Source organism: Streptopelia decaocto, assembly GCF_964273445.1.
Source record: "Streptopelia decaocto genome assembly, chromosome: 5".
NCBI classification, from domain to species: domain Eukaryota; kingdom Metazoa; phylum Chordata; class Aves; order Columbiformes; family Columbidae; genus Streptopelia; species Streptopelia decaocto.
The window spans coordinates 11,807,345-11,824,175 of record NC_138659.1 but is presented as its reverse complement, the minus strand read 5'-3'; the positions used below and the strand labels follow the sequence as shown (position 1 = coordinate 11,824,175).

The 16,831-nt window shown below is 43.7% G+C and overlaps 1 protein-coding gene across 8 annotated transcripts in view; it reads left to right on the top strand.

The window, feature by feature from the left end:
- Window positions 1-16,831, top strand: part of NFIA (nuclear factor I A) — a 250,412-nt gene that overhangs the window by 134,132 nt on the left and 99,449 nt on the right. For 7 of the 8 annotated variants that reach the window (XM_082053405.1, XM_082053406.1, XM_082053404.1 and 4 more), the window contains exon 3: window positions 673-738. The exons of the other annotated variant lie outside the window; for it this stretch is intronic. In XM_082053405.1, coding sequence (XP_081909531.1) covers window positions 673-738 — 66 coding nt within the window. The remainder of the gene's footprint in view (window positions 1-672; window positions 739-16,831) is intronic. 8 annotated transcript variants of the gene reach the window in all.

Sequence of the window (16,831 nt, the reverse complement as noted above, 5' to 3'; positions counted from 1 at the left end):
TTTATTGTTTTAGGCAAATAAATGGTGTTCGTTGGAGAGGGTTAACTGGGAGTTTGTAGGGCCCGCTATTTGGACAAGTTCTAAAGCATTTCATCCAGTATCTGGTCTCATTTTTACCACTGCAAATTGGGCACAACGCCGCAGTTCTCAGTGAACTTGTAGTACTGTAACCACTGCAAAAGTATGACAAAAATCAGCTCTTCTCTCAGTTTTGCAGATTTTGTTCCAGAAATGTGTAGACAACAATCCCCACGACTTTGTAGTGTTGCTTAGTTACCTTTTTATGCCTGCTTGCAAATATGTTTTTGAGACTTTACTATGTGTTGGATTAAGGCTCTGGTTTGTATACAACACAGAGGCTGCATTATAAAAAACATGTAGGAGAGTAGTTTAAATATGCCTTCTTCTAAAAAGAAGGATTCTCAAAGCTTAATTTATGCTACCACACACACCGAGCACTCTGGGTAGTGCTGTAAACAAGATTCCCTTTTTTAATTTTTTTTTTTTTCCTAGCAAAAATATTACCTGGGCACGGGACTTTTGCATTATCATGTCCTAGTGCAACACTCCTGTCCTTAGTTTGTGCTCTCAGCCTTTGGAGGAAGTCTGGCGCCTCTCATCTATTTTCCACAGCAGACCCTGTAATTTTTGGCTGTATTTTATGTTTTTCAGATTCAAGTCAATCTGAAAGTCCCAGCCAGCCAAGTGAAGCTGATATTAAGGACCAGCCAGAAAATGGTAAGTTCTTACCTGCTGCTCCCACTTTGGGATGTTAAAACAGCCCATATTTATAAAGATTTTTTTTCTCCCTATGTCTAATATTAAAAGATTATTCAGAATAATTGACATGGGATAGCTGCAGACAGGTTTTGTACTCTCCTCATAGTTAAAATGCTACTGTTTCACTCATCTAAGGTAGCGTTTTTTTTCTCCAGTCCTGGAGAGAGACCTTTTTTCCCTTTAAAAATAATTTTAATTAGGGAGATGCCATTAAAGAGCCTGCTGTATGCAACCCTTATCCTTATTCCTCCATAGCAAAGGCTTTCAGTCCCCAGGCCATGAGTCACGACGCTCTAGGGGTGTGTGCTTCATCGCTTTCATTTTTATCTATCTGCTTTTAACTTCATTTTGTTTATCGATGCTCTCACACGCCGCCCTGAAGTACCAAACTTCCCACGCGTCATTTTAGAGCTCAGGATCTCGGGTAGTCCCGCCAAATAAAATGGTCGCTTTGATACATGTTTCTGCAGACCCGTTCTCTATTGCAAGAAAAAATCTGCTGAAGGTTGTAGATACTACGGGTGAGCAGGGCAGGGAGGCTCAACTGGAGCTTCTTGCTCCTTATTCTCTGTACATTGTTTCAGGTGGCAGCAGCTTGAGCTTATTTGGAAGCAGCAGCAGGACCGTGACTTTTGGGAACACTAATATTGTTTGAACTGGGACAGTTTTAAAGTAGAAGCAACAGCTTCTGCTGAATCGTTGGCTGGCGTTGTAAAGCAGCCTGGAAAAAGATTGTTCAATAATAGGGAATTTCTGTAGGGACTGGATGTGAAAGGCTAAGGACGTGTGTAGAGGAACAACTTCTCTTCCTTTTAATGTTTAAGTAAGGGAGACCTCAGCAATTTTTGTTGGCCCATTGGCATCCGAGTTTTGTTTTACTACTTATGTTTAGGACTTAGAAATAAATGTCTCCCAAAGCGAAAGTGATTATTATTAATAGTTTTTCTTAACTTTTTTTTAATCCATAACCAGATTTTTTTTAAAAAATACCTAAATGTAAATGAGGGATCTGCTGTAGTGGGGGCTGCTGTGCATACACAGAAAATAACTTGTGTGAAGGGTTTGTGTCTCTACAACCTGCCACCATTTCCAGCACATTTAAATCCATCTCATGTAGAAATATCGTATCTATAATAATACAGCTGTGATTGCCCTTTTGCAGAGCGACTACCTGGTTTTGTTTCAGATCTTTGCAGGTTGTCCCCACAGGTGTTTTGGGGACTTTATTAAGAACCAAACAAGCTGCAGGTGGGGGTGACGTTGAAGGACCATGTTCACATCCACGCTGCATTCAAATTTTAAATGGCACATAGAATTAAGGGAAGCAGAAGAGTCTGAGTACATAGAAAGCTTTAAAATCTGAGCATATATTGGCAGGACATAGAACATACGTCTCATTGGGCTGGTAAGGTTTTGGCTTTTGGGGTTCCTGTATTTTCCTCCTATTGAAATATGAAAGGTTTCGTATTTTGATAGATTTTGTGCCGCTCATCTCTAAACATACTGGCTTAAAACATTTCTGTTGTTTCGAAAAGACAGTGCCTAATTTCCCTTATCAATCCTGTTCACAGAAATTCTAATTTGTAGCCAAAGGTTTGCAAGGTTAAGAGAAGAACTGACTAAACTGTGATTTTTGTTCTGCCAATTCTGGTTTGTTTGTTTTTTGTTTTTTGTTTTTTGTTTTTTTTGTTTTTTGTGTGGGGAATATGTTGCCGATGTTTATTAAATCATATTTTAATTTAGAATGTATTAGGCACCGAGCACGTTATTATTTCATGTTTAGATAATATTCTTTCGCAGCTATTAAACCACAGTTCTTCTTAGCCTGCAGTCTGAAGGAAGCCTGTTACTCAACAACCGCCCTGAAAAGCAGCAATATCAGTGTTAAATAATGTAAAATCTGTAAGAGCCTAGTGAAATGAAATATCTGTGAGTCTTCCTTGTAAAACGAGGTTTAGTGAATTCTTGGAACTTTACCGGTGCCCTGCAAAAGGTACTTTTTTTTTTTTTAATTAAATAAACAGGAAAAAAGATTTTTCTTTTTCTCAGTTTTGCTAAAGGGTGTTTTTCCCCACCGCAGCAGAAGCCTCAGCGATCACAGCACCTTTTGCAGTGCCTGTGTGGGAGATTTGCTTTACAAATGCGTCTCCCACAGTCTGTTGGCCCTACGGGGGTTGCTCCCCCCGGGCAGATGCTGAGCTCATTCTGGGCACACACACCCCCCGTGTACCCAGGGTGTAGATCAACACAGATCTGCAGCTCTTATCTACCGAACGTGAGGATGAAAGCAAAACTGCAGGCTTCGGAAAATGAAAAACTGCACGCACAGGAACGGACACAATAAATCATATTAACCACGTTGTTCTACACTTGCTGTAGACCCACTTCCACAGGGCCTAATCCAAATCCCGCTGGAGTCAATAGCAGTCTCGTAATTGATTTTACTGAGAGTGGGAATGAGCCCACACAGAGAGGAGTTTATTTATATATTTTTTTATTTTCTTATCAAAGAAAAATAGTACGGTGAATAATCTCATTCCCACTGATGCTAACAGCAGAGTGACCAGATTGAGGGCAGATTTGGAATAGTTTTGCATGTGTTTCTGGAAGGCACAAAGAAGTGTATCGATTAAGTACTACCTTTTACATGCATGCATTCCTTCATTTAAAAAAAATAAATCTTTAAAGGCCTTGTGAGGGTTATACAGCCTCTCTACTTGCCTGTTAATATCCTTTCTGTTCCACTCCATAAATTCTAGAGCTATTTATTATACACATATATTTTGCATACCTTGAGTAATGTAGGTTCAAAAGGGTCAACTATACAGCCCTGAAAAAGAAGGCCTCCTACTACAGATTTTAATTTATCATTCTAAATTGTATGTGTTATTTTGGAAAGCCTGTATGTCTAACCTTCATTAAAGTGAAGTTCACAGGGAAAAAAAGTTTCTCATTTTTAGAGGCACTCCTTTTTTTTAGGGGGCTTTACAGTTGCATTTCTGGAGCAGAATCTTCAGACAGAGAAGATGGTGACATCTTCTACTCTCAGTGGTGGCTTTAACACCAACTCTGGCCTTGCCTTCACCCTTCACTAAGCCACAATAGTTTTCAGGCAGTCACTTACCTGATCACTACTGCAAAAATTTACAGAAATATCAAGCATTTAATTTTATTTTTTTCTAGAGAGAGATATCCAGCATGATGGTCATGCAGAGCGAACATGTAGACGAGGCAGGGCTTGTCCGTGGGTACGTGCTCCAAGGTCCAGATGTCTTGTCCTGGAACGGGGGGTAAAGCTGATGTGGAACCCACTGGTGTGCATGCTGCTGTTGTCCTCGGGTCCCTTAGCATGTAAAAAAGAGCTTCTTGGGGAGAGGAAGAGAACCCAGAATTTGTCTGTTTGTCGTGTGGGTGAGGAAATTTTTACAGGAGGAATGATGAAAGAGACCAGCAACTTCATTTGAAAGGCAGGAGTGTGTTCTGATGTCCTGATATTTTGCTCAAATGAGGGTTTTTTTGTCTGACCAGCTGGGTGGAACACCCGTGTGGAAAATTCCCCACTTTTGTAGTTGCCTAATGGTATGTAAAAGCTTCATTTCAGTTGGCACCGCAAAGTGATTTTGCAATTCACCCAATAAAAAAAAAAAAAAAAAAAAGAAAAAAAAGGGTTATTGATTTTTAAAAGCTTGTTAAATGCACAGGTTTGGTGTTGTATTTTATAAACAAACTAGTTTTCAGTGAACTGAGGATGACAAAATGGCTTGCCTGATGTAGTGAAGTGACTGCATGCCTGGGGATCAGGAACAACTGAATTCCCGGCTCAGCATTGCCGGGGACTCTCTCTAGGGCTTTTATTCTCACTTTCAGTCATGGAAACGACTATCAGATTTTTTTGTTGTTGTAAGTGGGATTATTTTCAACTTTTGTAGGAAAACTTTCCAGCTTTTTTCTCTGCAAAGTGGGGATACCCGTGATTTTAGCTTTCAGAGATTTGGTGAATATGAGAAGTCACATCCTGCTCTGCTCCAGCAGGAGTTTAAGGCACAAACTGGTTGATAATTGTGGTACCGCGCTGCGCTTCTGCTGTCGGTAACTGGATGTCAGACATGCACCGGGCGATGTTTGTGTTTGATGTGGTGGTGCTGGCGAATTGATAACTGCAGCGTAAAGGTAGATTAATAACTGCAGCGTAAAGGTGCACACGGAGCACGCTGGGTAAAGCAGGAGAACGCTGTGTCATTTTCTACAGACAGCTGATGCCTCTCGAGCCTGTGGCCTTGCGATTCGATAACCCCGAGTTGATAGCACACTGCTTTAATTGGAGAGTGGCACATTCTTTTTAAAGAAGTTGGTAAATTCTCTCATTTCAAGTGAGTAAGGCAGCACTCGTTATTACAGCTGATTACAAATGTGTGCCAAATTCATTGCTCAAACAATTTCTGTAGAGGGAGAGGCATTTATCTAAAAAATAAAAATGTTTAATGCCCAAACCAAATGCTTTTTAGTTTTAATGTATTCTTGCTGCTTTGAGCTACAAGTACCTTAACAGCACTGCAGGAAATGAAAGGCACATTGTTCTTTGTAACATTAAAAAAAAAAAAAAAAAAAGAAAAAGAAAAACAATGATGTACCGTAACTCACAGAACTCGTTTTTCAACCCTGCAGTAATTACACTGGACTTGTAAATATCATCTGTGAATTCTTTGCTCAAGTAGGGCTGGACTTGAGCATTAAACCTTTAAAAAAATGTAGAAGTAAATGCTTACTTTTCCGTGCCTAAAAACATAAAGGAGGAAATTCTGGTCCTCAAGCTTTTGGGGGAGGAGAAGGTGGTAGTGGGGATGTACAGACAGAAAAGTTTCTTTCTCTTCTCCGGGCGAGGCTGGTTGTGGCAGGTGCGATACAGCTGCAGCTGCAAGGCAGGAGGAACCATGTGCAACCTGGTAAAACACAAAAGCGGCTTGTGAAATGACCTCTCTGCCTTAACTACCAGCATCCCGCCCCTTTCTGGTCCCAAAACCTGGTGTTCTTGCGTCGTGCAGCCAGTGGAATCGGGGCCTGTCTGGCCCGAGGGTTGAGCATTCTTCTTGGATGCAGATTTCACTGTTCAAACCTTCCTTTTGAGCTGAGATGGGCATAAAACATTAAGTGTTCTTTGTGGTTCTTCCCGTCGCTCAACTACCATAAATTAAATGGTAACTGAGAGATCTCCAGTTCCTTCGACAGCCAAAGCTAGCAAAACCAGGCTGTCTTCCAAGGCCATCCCTCTTCTCAGGCCGTACCTGACCTCCCATCTCCACCGCTTCAGGTGGGTCCAGCTGCTTCCCGCCTCTTGGCTCTGGCTGAACTTGATGTCAACCAGCTTTACACCGAACTCACCGAGGAGGTGCTGCAAGTGCGGCAGGACGGGAGGTGTCTCCAGGGTCAGCGGTCTTTGGATTCCCACCTAAATTCCCTTAATTCCCACCTGGGGAGGGCACGGGCATGAACTGTTCTCTGAACACATGATGCTGAAGCTGGTACCGTTAGAAAGTACATCATCTTTGGTAAGGAACATTCCCAAAAAACCTCATTCGCAGCAGGTAACCGAGCCTTGCAGAAAAAGTTTTATTTCAGTTAACGTTGCAATCAGGGTAATACAGTAACGACAGCTTTTATTAGTGTTCTTGTTCATGGGATCATTTGCATCCCAGTCTTATAAATGCAAGAAGACTCTCCTCTCTTGTTTACAGAGCAACGCTGAGGAGTTATCACAGCCTGAGGGACTAATCTAAAATTAACTTTGCTTTAGAAAAAAAAGCTTTAAAAAAAAGAAAAAGCCCTTAGCATTTTCAATAAGGAATCTCATAGCTGGTGCCGAAGTCAAAGCTCCTGGTGATGTCAGCTTGTTTGCACCTTTATAACTTGCCAGGACCAAATTCTGAACGGATTTGCACCCTTACAGATCACGTTGGTTACCAGGAACAGCAATGGGAACTTTGTCCAGGCTTGAAAGCTCTGGCCGGGCAGGAGGGCACTGGTGGGGCTGCTCTCCTGCCTTCCTGTGGGTTGGACAGAATCAACTGTTGACTCCAACAGGACTCATCAGGTGACGAAAGTCCGATGAGGTCCAGCCTGTGTTTCATCACCCCCTGGGAGAGAGCGCGTGTGGGCAGCTCTGAGAGTCAGCGTTTCCCAAGGAAACAAAAGCAGCAATGCCTGGTTATAAATTTAACTGATATGTGATTTAGTCTTGCATTTTTTCATCTTATTTCATCATGGGTAGATTCCAACAAGAACTGGAAATACAGTATTTTAATCATAATAGTCTAGAATTGAAACTTTGCAGCATGCAGTTGTGTTTCCCAGATTGTCATGAGAAGCATCTGAATAACTAGGAAAGAAAACACCATTTTTTTCCTGTATTAACATATTTTCATTGAGATTCGTGCTCAAAGTCAAATGATTTTGTGGACCAGATTGTGAGGCACCGTCACACTGTTGCCAGGATTTAGCAGGTCCTCTGCTAGGCTCAGGATTGAGCTTGCTTATCAATAGCTGGCACTCTCTTGAGGGGACCCTGCGATTGCGACAGCCAAGGGTGTTGACCGTCAGTCGGGCAATATCGTGGTCGTCAGTCAGGGTCAGCGCTGCTGGGGCTGCGTGGAGGGACCTGCCATGTTTGAGACCTGGGGACTGACAGAGGACTTCGGTTTTCACTGCTGCTAACCATTAACCTTCACGAGCAAAGTATTCCCACCAAAAATTCATCCAAGGCGAGTGTGACAGGAAATATTCAAAGCATGAAATGAATGCTTATAGCATGACAAAGCAGTGCTTGAAAGACACGAAATGTTCATTACACTTGGAGCGGCTGAATACTGCAAGGAAAAGGAGAAATAAAAATGTGGCTAGGGTATATATTTTTATTTCTCCATATGTGTGTACAGGAAAAAGGCGATGAACCTTTCCAGTGGGTAAGGTGCATAAATACAGCTGCGATTATTCTAAGTCATTTCAAGATATGTTTTTATTCTTTTGCTCCATTCCATTCCTTTCCATGTGTTTTTATCCACAAGATAACAGCAAGGGCCATCTAAATGGCAGCCTGAACACGGGCTGGCCGGGAGCCCCCTCCTCGGAAGCTCCCGTGCCACGGCAAGGTGACTTTGGTGACTTTCCCTCTCCCCTCTGCGGGGACGAGGCTTTTTTTGCCACAGCCTGCAGGATGCTTTTGAACACCACACTTGCCCACCAAGAAGATGGGCACTTAGGGAAAGAAGTTTGTTTGTGGTATAGGCATCGTTTTAATTTTCTGTCCTGTAGAGAGGGGAGTTTATTAATTGGAAGAGCATGTGATGCCAAGGCCTAACTTGCAAAACAAAACCCCAAACCTATCTGTCTTTTGATGTAAGAATTTCCTAATGCCTGTAATGTAAGACAAAGGGAAAATTTTACTTGCAGGAAAATTGCCTTCCACAATAACCAAGAGAAGAAACACGAAACGCCCACACCAGAGCAGCGCGATCCAAAATGTGAACTTTTTACGCCTCCCCAACCTTCTAGGTTAGGCTTCCAACCAAGTGATCTTTTATTATCAACATGATATACCCTTGACATAATTTGGCGCAGTAAAGCTTCTTCTGCTGAACTCGTGATTTCATTTACTAGATCTGATGAAAGTTCTGTGAACCACAGGAAAATGTGATAATTAGTAGTTTAATTCTTGTAGGGTGTGCGTATTAATTGAAAAGGCTTGAACTATAAATACAGGGCCTGTGGATAAAAGCACATTCTGAAATCAGTCGCATATCCGAAGTATTCATTACTTCACATCTATTTAGGTGGCGTCTCTTTGCAGCGGTGCCAGTCGGCTGGTGGAGTGAGCGGGGAACCTTCCACGCTGAGACAGCAACAGCAAAATCCAGCCTGACTTACCACTGCACTCAGGCAATGGGAAGCAATCCCCAGCCAAAATCTTGCCCTTTGTGGTCAGACCACTGGGAATTACAAATGTGTGCTGGAAGCTGTGCTCTGCGGATGAGCTGGAGGTGGAGTGTTGGGTGGCAGCCGTTGTTCTGCTGCTCAACAAGCCCACCCGGAACATCAGAAATTCCCCACAATGTGAGTCCTAGCCAGCCTGGACCTTCATAAAACCCCCTATTTTTCCTCATATTTACACACTTACCCTTCACTGTGCCTGGAACTGTCAGCACCTCAACCTCTGCTGCTTCAGCCAGAGTGTGGTTCATTTGGCCGTGAATGCCACCGCCGAGAGCCATGATAAGGGATCGTGCTTTCTCACTCGCACTCTTGTTCTTTTGTTCTGACTTTCTGACCGACACAAGACGTATTCTGTTGACTCTAGACCTTTCCAAATATATATATATATATACACACTACGAAAATGTACATCGTTATATCACACCTTCCTCTGGTTTCTGCATGTGGTGTAGTGCCTGGATGAATCATACCTGGTTTTACAGGTACAAGGCGATTTTCATTCAAATGGATTCCAACCTTCATACTCATATTTGGTTTTCACACTCTGAAAAAAAATCTATATGTCTGTGTGTGCTGCAGATTCATGGGTTAATCAGGTGCTTTCCAGCTAGCCTTCATTTTGTAAATACGAAGTTGTGTACATAGGCAGAGGTGCACATGAAGAGCAACGCACAGCTCCTCAAAACTGTGTGCTGGACTGGTGCTGTTGTCAAGGGAGGGCCCTTTGGTGAGACCAGGCTCCTAGAAAAAGCCTCATTACTTCTATAGCTAATCAGATACTATTCTTTAATTGCAGGCGCTACTTTTTAGCTAAAGGAGTTGCTAGATAGGAAATGGAAAGAAAGTTTAGGGTGAGTCTCACAGAGCGGCGAGACTAAAATCCCCTCTGAAGCCTGGCTGTAGTGTGAGCGAAATGGAAAATTACCAGATCCGTTTCTTGGAAAGTAAGAAGGAGACTTTTATTTGCAATGGTTTGCAAATATTTTCCCAGGAACGAGTAGCGAGGGTGGCGAAAGGGGACAGGAGGAAGGTGAGGCGAGTGAGCCATGCTTGTAAACACACTCCTTCAACTCTGCTATTGTTATCTTGCACACAAAGGGCACCGCAACTTGTTTACAGCAGCTCATGTTATTCATTTCTGCTCCTTTTTCTCCCATCAGTGCCGTAGCTTCCGTTATACAACTTTTTTTTTTCCTCGGTCATGATAGTGTCCGGATAGATTTTGGTGGTGGGGTGGTAGAAAGGTGCCAGTTGATTAAATGTGCTGCTCACTATGTGCATTTCGTGTCTGCTGTCTTAAGGTTTTTTTGGTAACCGCTGTTGCAACTGCAGAAAATGCTGAAGTTTGACAGTTGGGAGTTACTGCCGAGTATGTGCTGTAAACTATATCATCCCTCTGCCTTCTCCCTTTCTCCCCCTCCTGCTGAAACCAAATGATTTATAAAATGCCTTTGCATTCTTGAGTGAGTTCACACCATCACCTCCAGGCACTGCACTCAGGAGTCTTAGGAGCGGATGGGAAACACAGATCTGATAGCTGGTATTTTTCTCTGAAAGGAGAAAAAAAAAAAAAAGGGGCAAAAAAGGGCTGATTAAATTTAAAGGAGAAAAGTTTCCTGCTGTGCCCCAGAGTAAATCTGTAGTCAGTGAAGCGCTTTACTAGTAAACAAGAGATGTACGTGGTTATAGTGGGTTTTTATTATTACACGCTGCCATTGTTTTCCATTTTCATAAGATTCAATTAATGTAATGATTTTTGAGTGTCTCTAATCATTACCTCCCACCCTCCCTCACTCCTACTTGAAGCAGGGGGATCTGCTGCAAGCCCCACTCTGGCACAAGGAGCCAGCACTGCGCTCCTGCTGCCGGCAAAAGGAGGCGTGAGAAAACGATAGGGCTGCTCCAGGGATCACAAGATTTTTCTTCTCTCTGGCCTTTGCCCTCCTGAGGGCTCACTGCCACATCACCCCAGCTGTGCCCCGCTGGGTGACATAGCGAGGGTTGATGCTTTGGGGTGCAGTGTCTGCCAAGGTGAGCCGGGGTGCAGGATCAGGCACGAGGATGTCAGCACCGTCAGGCAGACCGTGGTGGGACAAACCCTTTTCTGGCATTTCTTCTCCCAGGATCGTAAGGGAGGGTTACTTGTAACACTCACTTGCAAATAATCTAGACCTCTGTCCTTGTTATTTTTCTACTTTGGTTCCTTACTCTTAAAACAGAAGGCTCTTTGACAGCTGCATCCCCATGTGAAAACCTGCTGGTGTTTGGGGGGTGTCCCCACCTGACCAGCTTTGCAGTTCAGACCACCTGCAGTTTTCCCACATGTTGTATTCCTCAAAGTCCTTAAAAATCAGGGAGTTCTCTTTCAGGAAATTTCCAGTAGCAGAATGCAGAGAGCCAGCTGTGTCCCCCACGCCATGCAGAGGGAGCCAATTTTGTGGTACAGCAGAGCATGGTGTAGCTGGAGCCACAGGAGGACGGGAAGAGGATGGACAGCAGCTTGATGGGCTGATGTGGCCATGGTTTTGAGGCAGGAGGGGAACCCTACAGTTTCTTGTGAGGAAAGGCTTAGAGCAGTGGTGTAGTAGTGGCCCACAGCTCAATTTAAAGCAATAATAAAAGGGGCTGGAAAGGGTACGACAGCTGGAGCAAACGGCTGAGGAATGAGGCAACCCAGTAATAGTGAATCCAGATTTCTGTCTGTCATGGCCATGAAGGATGCGTTCGCAGTTGACTGGGAGCCGTCCACTGTTAGAAGGAGAGAAAAGTAAAGATCATCCCGTGTGCAATATAAATGTAAGTTGTTATTACTACTATTGCTATGTCAGCCGTAAACTGTTCCCACGAGAACAGAGATGCAACATCATTGAAAAAGAATGTCTTACTGTGAAATGGGCAGCAGAAACACTGTGGCATTATCTGCCGGGTAATGAATTTACCTTGGTGACAGATCATTATTCCCTCCTGCAAATGAACCAGATGAAGGACAGGAACACAAGGATAATTCAGCAATACTTGTATTTTACAGTCTTCTGAATTTAAAAACAAACAAGCAAACAAAACAGTAGCCAGATATAAATGTAAGGACAGAGAAGCATGGCGTGGCAAGAGAGATTGCCTGTGGCAAGATACGGGGAGGAAAGCAAATTTTCTCTCAGGTTTGTGCTAACATAGTATATGGACTAAGGCTGGGCTTTCATCCCACCTAACATCAGGCATTAAAATGAGGCACCAGCTACAAACCTAAAATCCTCAATCTCCCTCTATGAACAGTGGAGATACTGGGTCTTCTGGGAATTCATCTCCCTGTGTGTTGAACCTCAGGGAGATTTAAAACCGAGACATTTCAGGTTAATGCTGTAATTGCTCTGGACCCGAGATTCTGCTGCTGGAGGAAGCCACCCAGCCCTCTCCTGCTCATCTTGAAAAGCCAGAGGAGACAAAGAAAGAGTTCGCTGCAAGAGCAAAGGTGGATCTAGCAGGGCACATTGACTTGGTTGAATTATTTCTTCAGTATAGAAGGGTGGACAGTGTATCCACTGCCCACGTGTACTTTCTTCCCTTCTGTTTTTTCTCTTCTACAAAATGGGAGTTTCTTAGATAAATTAGTGAAATATTTATGTGTTCTGTGGAAGAATGTGTCTAGGGATGGGCATCCTGGCAGCAAGAACTTCCTCCTCAACTCTTTCAGTGAAGTTTTGTTCTAAACTGCCCAAATGAAGCCATTATTCAAAAGTAAAAATGTTCTGTTCCATTTCTTGTTTTCATTCTTTTTGTGTCTGGGGACTAAACTGCTGTGAAAAAGAGCCCATTCTCACAGGATGTCTTGCCTAATTTTGCAGACAAGAGAGGTTCAGCTATTCCAATTACGATGAGATAAGAATCTGAAATGTTGGGATCACATCCATCCTGAGTTGAACTCTGAATCTTCCAAAATCCATCCATCATTTTTTTTTCCCTTTATTTCTGTATTTCAGTAATGCAAGCAAAGAAGGACCAGAGAAGAAATGGATGTTTATCCATTATAAACCATAATGGATGAGTTCCCTTTTTACCTGAGTTGCTTTAGTTTAACGTAAAGGTCCTTGTGAGTGGAATTCCTTTTCCATTTTCATTCTTTCTGACTGATCAACTGCTGCTCATCAGCAAAAGGTCTGCCTTTCATGTAAAATCATTGACAGTACAAAGTCTCATTGTTTATATGCAAGGTACTGTTAGAACAAGCCTGATGGCTGTCACAGGACAGGTGAGCCAGGCTGCTGAGCATGGTCCAAAATATGAAGTCCTGGCCTTGCGATATCTTCAGATTTTCTTAAATACAAGTGGATGGGGCATCTGCCATAGGGATTCCACCCCACCGCCACGTTTCTGCATCCCTGGGGATCGCACTGGCTGCTGGGGAGGAGCAAGAGGGTCTAGAGAGGCAAACCTACCAGAAGAAGGGGGCTGCATAGGCTCAGTTGACCAACCCAGCCTCTAAGCAACGGATTCATCTCAGGTCCTCACTTTAATACCAAGTCTGTGTCTGAGTTGCTGGAGGCAACATCCTGGGGCGAGACATCCCACCATTGTCATCTCAGTTCCTTGAGGCACCTCCCCTGGACCCACCATGTCTGCCACACATGAGATGAGCACGTGAAATTACGTAAGGACTAAGAAGGTCCTTCTCTGCCCTTTCCATTTACTTTGTGAATCTTGAATCCCTCAAAATGCACTCACAATTAGTGAACCTGGAGGCCCTTTATGGGCTTCAGTCTAAGCAGATTACATGGAGAAAACAAATTTGGTCTGTGTTCTGGCCTGACCTTGGCCTGAACCTGAGAAAGTGAATGTCCCTATCACACCACCGTGTGTCTGTAGAAGTACAGTAAACACAAACAGGGGTCACTGGCCCTCTCTGTCATACAGTCCCAGGCCAGGAGTCTAGAGTTTTGGGCTGTCCGCCCAAGTACTTGTTAATAAATGTCCATTCTTAGTCTGTAAAGGAATGTAGACAGGGCATCCTGCCTTACAAAACAGAAAATCACAATAAAACAGTCTCAGTCATGATACAGAGCTCTGCTGCTGGGCTCCACAACCTCTTCCCACTGGACTTCTGCTCCTAGTTGGGGACTTGGCTGGAGGAATTACCCACTAATACACTGTGGGCTCTCCACCGCTGTCTCCATCTTCTCTGGAGATGTCCTACATAACTCAAGTGAGGTTGGTGCAAACCTTGTTGGCCATCCGGAGGTTCTGTGCTCGTTGGAGGCAGATTGGTCTCTGCTAGCAGGCCATGAGGACAACCCCTCCGGTTCCCAGCCCTTTGTGTGCAGCGCCTCGATGGAGAGGATGACGTGACTTGGTGTCACCGCTGTCTGGACAGGAGTTGTAAGCCCAGACTTGTTGGGCACATTTTGTTTGCCTACAGTGGCCTAATCTGCATCCATAAGCATCAAGTTTTGTGCTCTAGGTCTTGTGCAAGCTTGACATGTCCCCAGACAAGCATTTCTGTGCTCCCAGACCCACTCTTTTCTGTCTTCTCTACCACCAGTATTTCATATGTTTATTCTAAAGACATACCTTGGTACCCTGCTGCTCAGGGTGAGGTTCCCCCCGTCTTCCATGCAGGGCTGTCTCAGGGTGGCCCAACCGGATTTCATGAGCCTGGTAATATGAACAGTCAAGGGCAGACTGAACATGTGTCAAGACATGACTAGTGGAAAGTCTCTTCCCTCCCCAGCCACAAGGAGATAACTGACATGTAAACCTAGAGAAAGTCAGCCTACCTGGGACGGAAGTCATGGAAGTTAGGAGATGATTGTTCTGTACGAAGAATAGAGGAGTAACAACCTCTGGAGAGAAAAGTCCAGGTGATACGATGTAAAGGGCAGTAGGTAAATAGAGTAACATAACTTGCATGGGGTTTATTGTGAACTAAAGTTTGCTCACTGGTGGCGTCAGCAGTGGAGGTGTAAGATGCAACCCTGAAGGGAAAGCCCATGGGGAAAAGTGAAGCTGGGTGATCCTCGTGACGCAGCTTCCATGCCCAGCGTCCTGATTCTCACGTCGCATTTACACTATCTAATCTTCAGCAGATATTTCTGCAGCTTCCATTATCATGGTGTCCAGCCACAGCCTTTTGAGAGTGCCTTGGTGTGAAGAGAGAGGAGTGCCAAGAAGGGAGGATGAGTGGAAACAGCTGGCGAAGTCGCTGGGGTTTGTGTCCATATCGCCCAGCAAAGCGGGACAGGAAAGCTGCCTGCCCTCACCTGACCGCCAGCTTCTCCTGCACACCAGGCTTTTCTAGAGCATTCTGCCACATGTTCTGAATACACAAACCCCACTTCTTTTTATACCCCCTAATTCTGCGTCCACAGGGCTTCAGCGTCCCTGGGTGTCCACAGAGGAACCTTGGTGGACACACTCGGCTACCACCAGCCGAGGGAGGGTTTTATAGATCCCACAATAATTACAGCATCGCTGAGTCTAGTTGTATAATTTCTTGGCAATATACTAATTAAAACTAGATATTTACACACAGCGCTTATTTAAACCTAAGACTTATAAGGATCTACATACTTATAGTAACTATATATCATGGCTTTATTGAGGACCATGTTTTTCATGCAGATTGAATTCTCAAACGCTGTTATTAACATAAATGAGCCCACAGCTTTATGTTCAAAACTGAATACTTCCAGGGCATCTGAATCATCCTGGTATTTCATTCCACCATCTAAAATTATTTTTAAAATACTACATTTTTTAACTGGCTGTTTTATGGCAATTAGAAATGGCTCTGTGTTTACTAGGAACAGAGAGTCCAGCAGAGCTGAGTGTTTAATGTGATGAATAGTGTTAGGAGCTAAAAGAAAAGTCAGATGCGTGTCGACACTTATCAAAGCTGTTCTGCTGCTCAGAATGACTGTTCGTGATACTTGTTTCATGATAAACTTCCTCAGAACATGATGTTACTGGAAAAAAAATGATCCACTCTGAGGAATACGCAGGTGACACAGTTGAGTCAGCAGCTTGCAGCAGTGACACAGGCTTACGTTTGTAAAAATCCCCACTGAACTTTTGTCTTCTGCGTGTGTGTATAATGTGGCCTTCAAATCTGTCGCCACAGAAGTGTCCCGTTTCTTGTGTTCACTTGATGCCTTTTTAAAATAACAAAAAAAATCTTCCGAGCGCGCTGATGAAGAGGTAGATTCCTGGGCTTAAAAGTCTTAATAGTCACAAAATTTTCCTCTTTTGTAAGTAATTCACTGTATAAATGTTAGTATCTCCAGTGACTGCTGGTACCTCTGGGGAAACGATAAACATGGAAAAATAACAGACCACTGTGGAAACCAGAAAAATCCTACCTCCCGTACGAGAGGGTTTAATTATTGAAGTTGCAAGCATCTCCCTGTGCACAAGCATCTCGGCATTCATAGGTGGAAAGTACCTCATGCTGTGTTTGAAATATCAACTGGATTTAAAAGGAGGCTTTGTGCTTCACCATGGACCTTGCTTAGCCTCCTGCAGATGGTCCCGGTTGCTGAAAAGAGACATGACTTGTGAGACGGGGAGACCTCCGTGCCATTTTTTCATGCTGCTCTAATCCTGCTTTACACCCGTAAAGGACTTCAGTCCTTAAGCCCTTACCCTCTTTCTCCTAAATATTAAAATTATTTTCCTGAGTGTCATACCGTATTAAAGCAGAATGAAAATGGGTTTAACAATTGCTGGCATGGGGCTTCTGTACAGCCTGTGTGTCACAAATCATGTCACTTTTCAGCAATAGGGCTGCTGCCAGCGGGAGGCTCAGAAATGCTCATGTTAATCAAAAATTTTAATTTCAAATCAAATTGACAGTTTACACATGGTGAGAAATGCTTCTCACCATGTGATATTTCAGTATGCTACGCTGGGCAAAATGGGTGCACTTTCCTGTTAAGAATTTTGACTGCAGTATCTGCAAATTTATGGGTTTCAGTGTATTGGGTATGGTGAGTAGTTGATCTAAGGGAGCCCCTTGGAGAATAGGAGACAGAAGGGTTTTCATGCAGCCTGGCACTGGTGAGCTGCTGTTGGCACATGC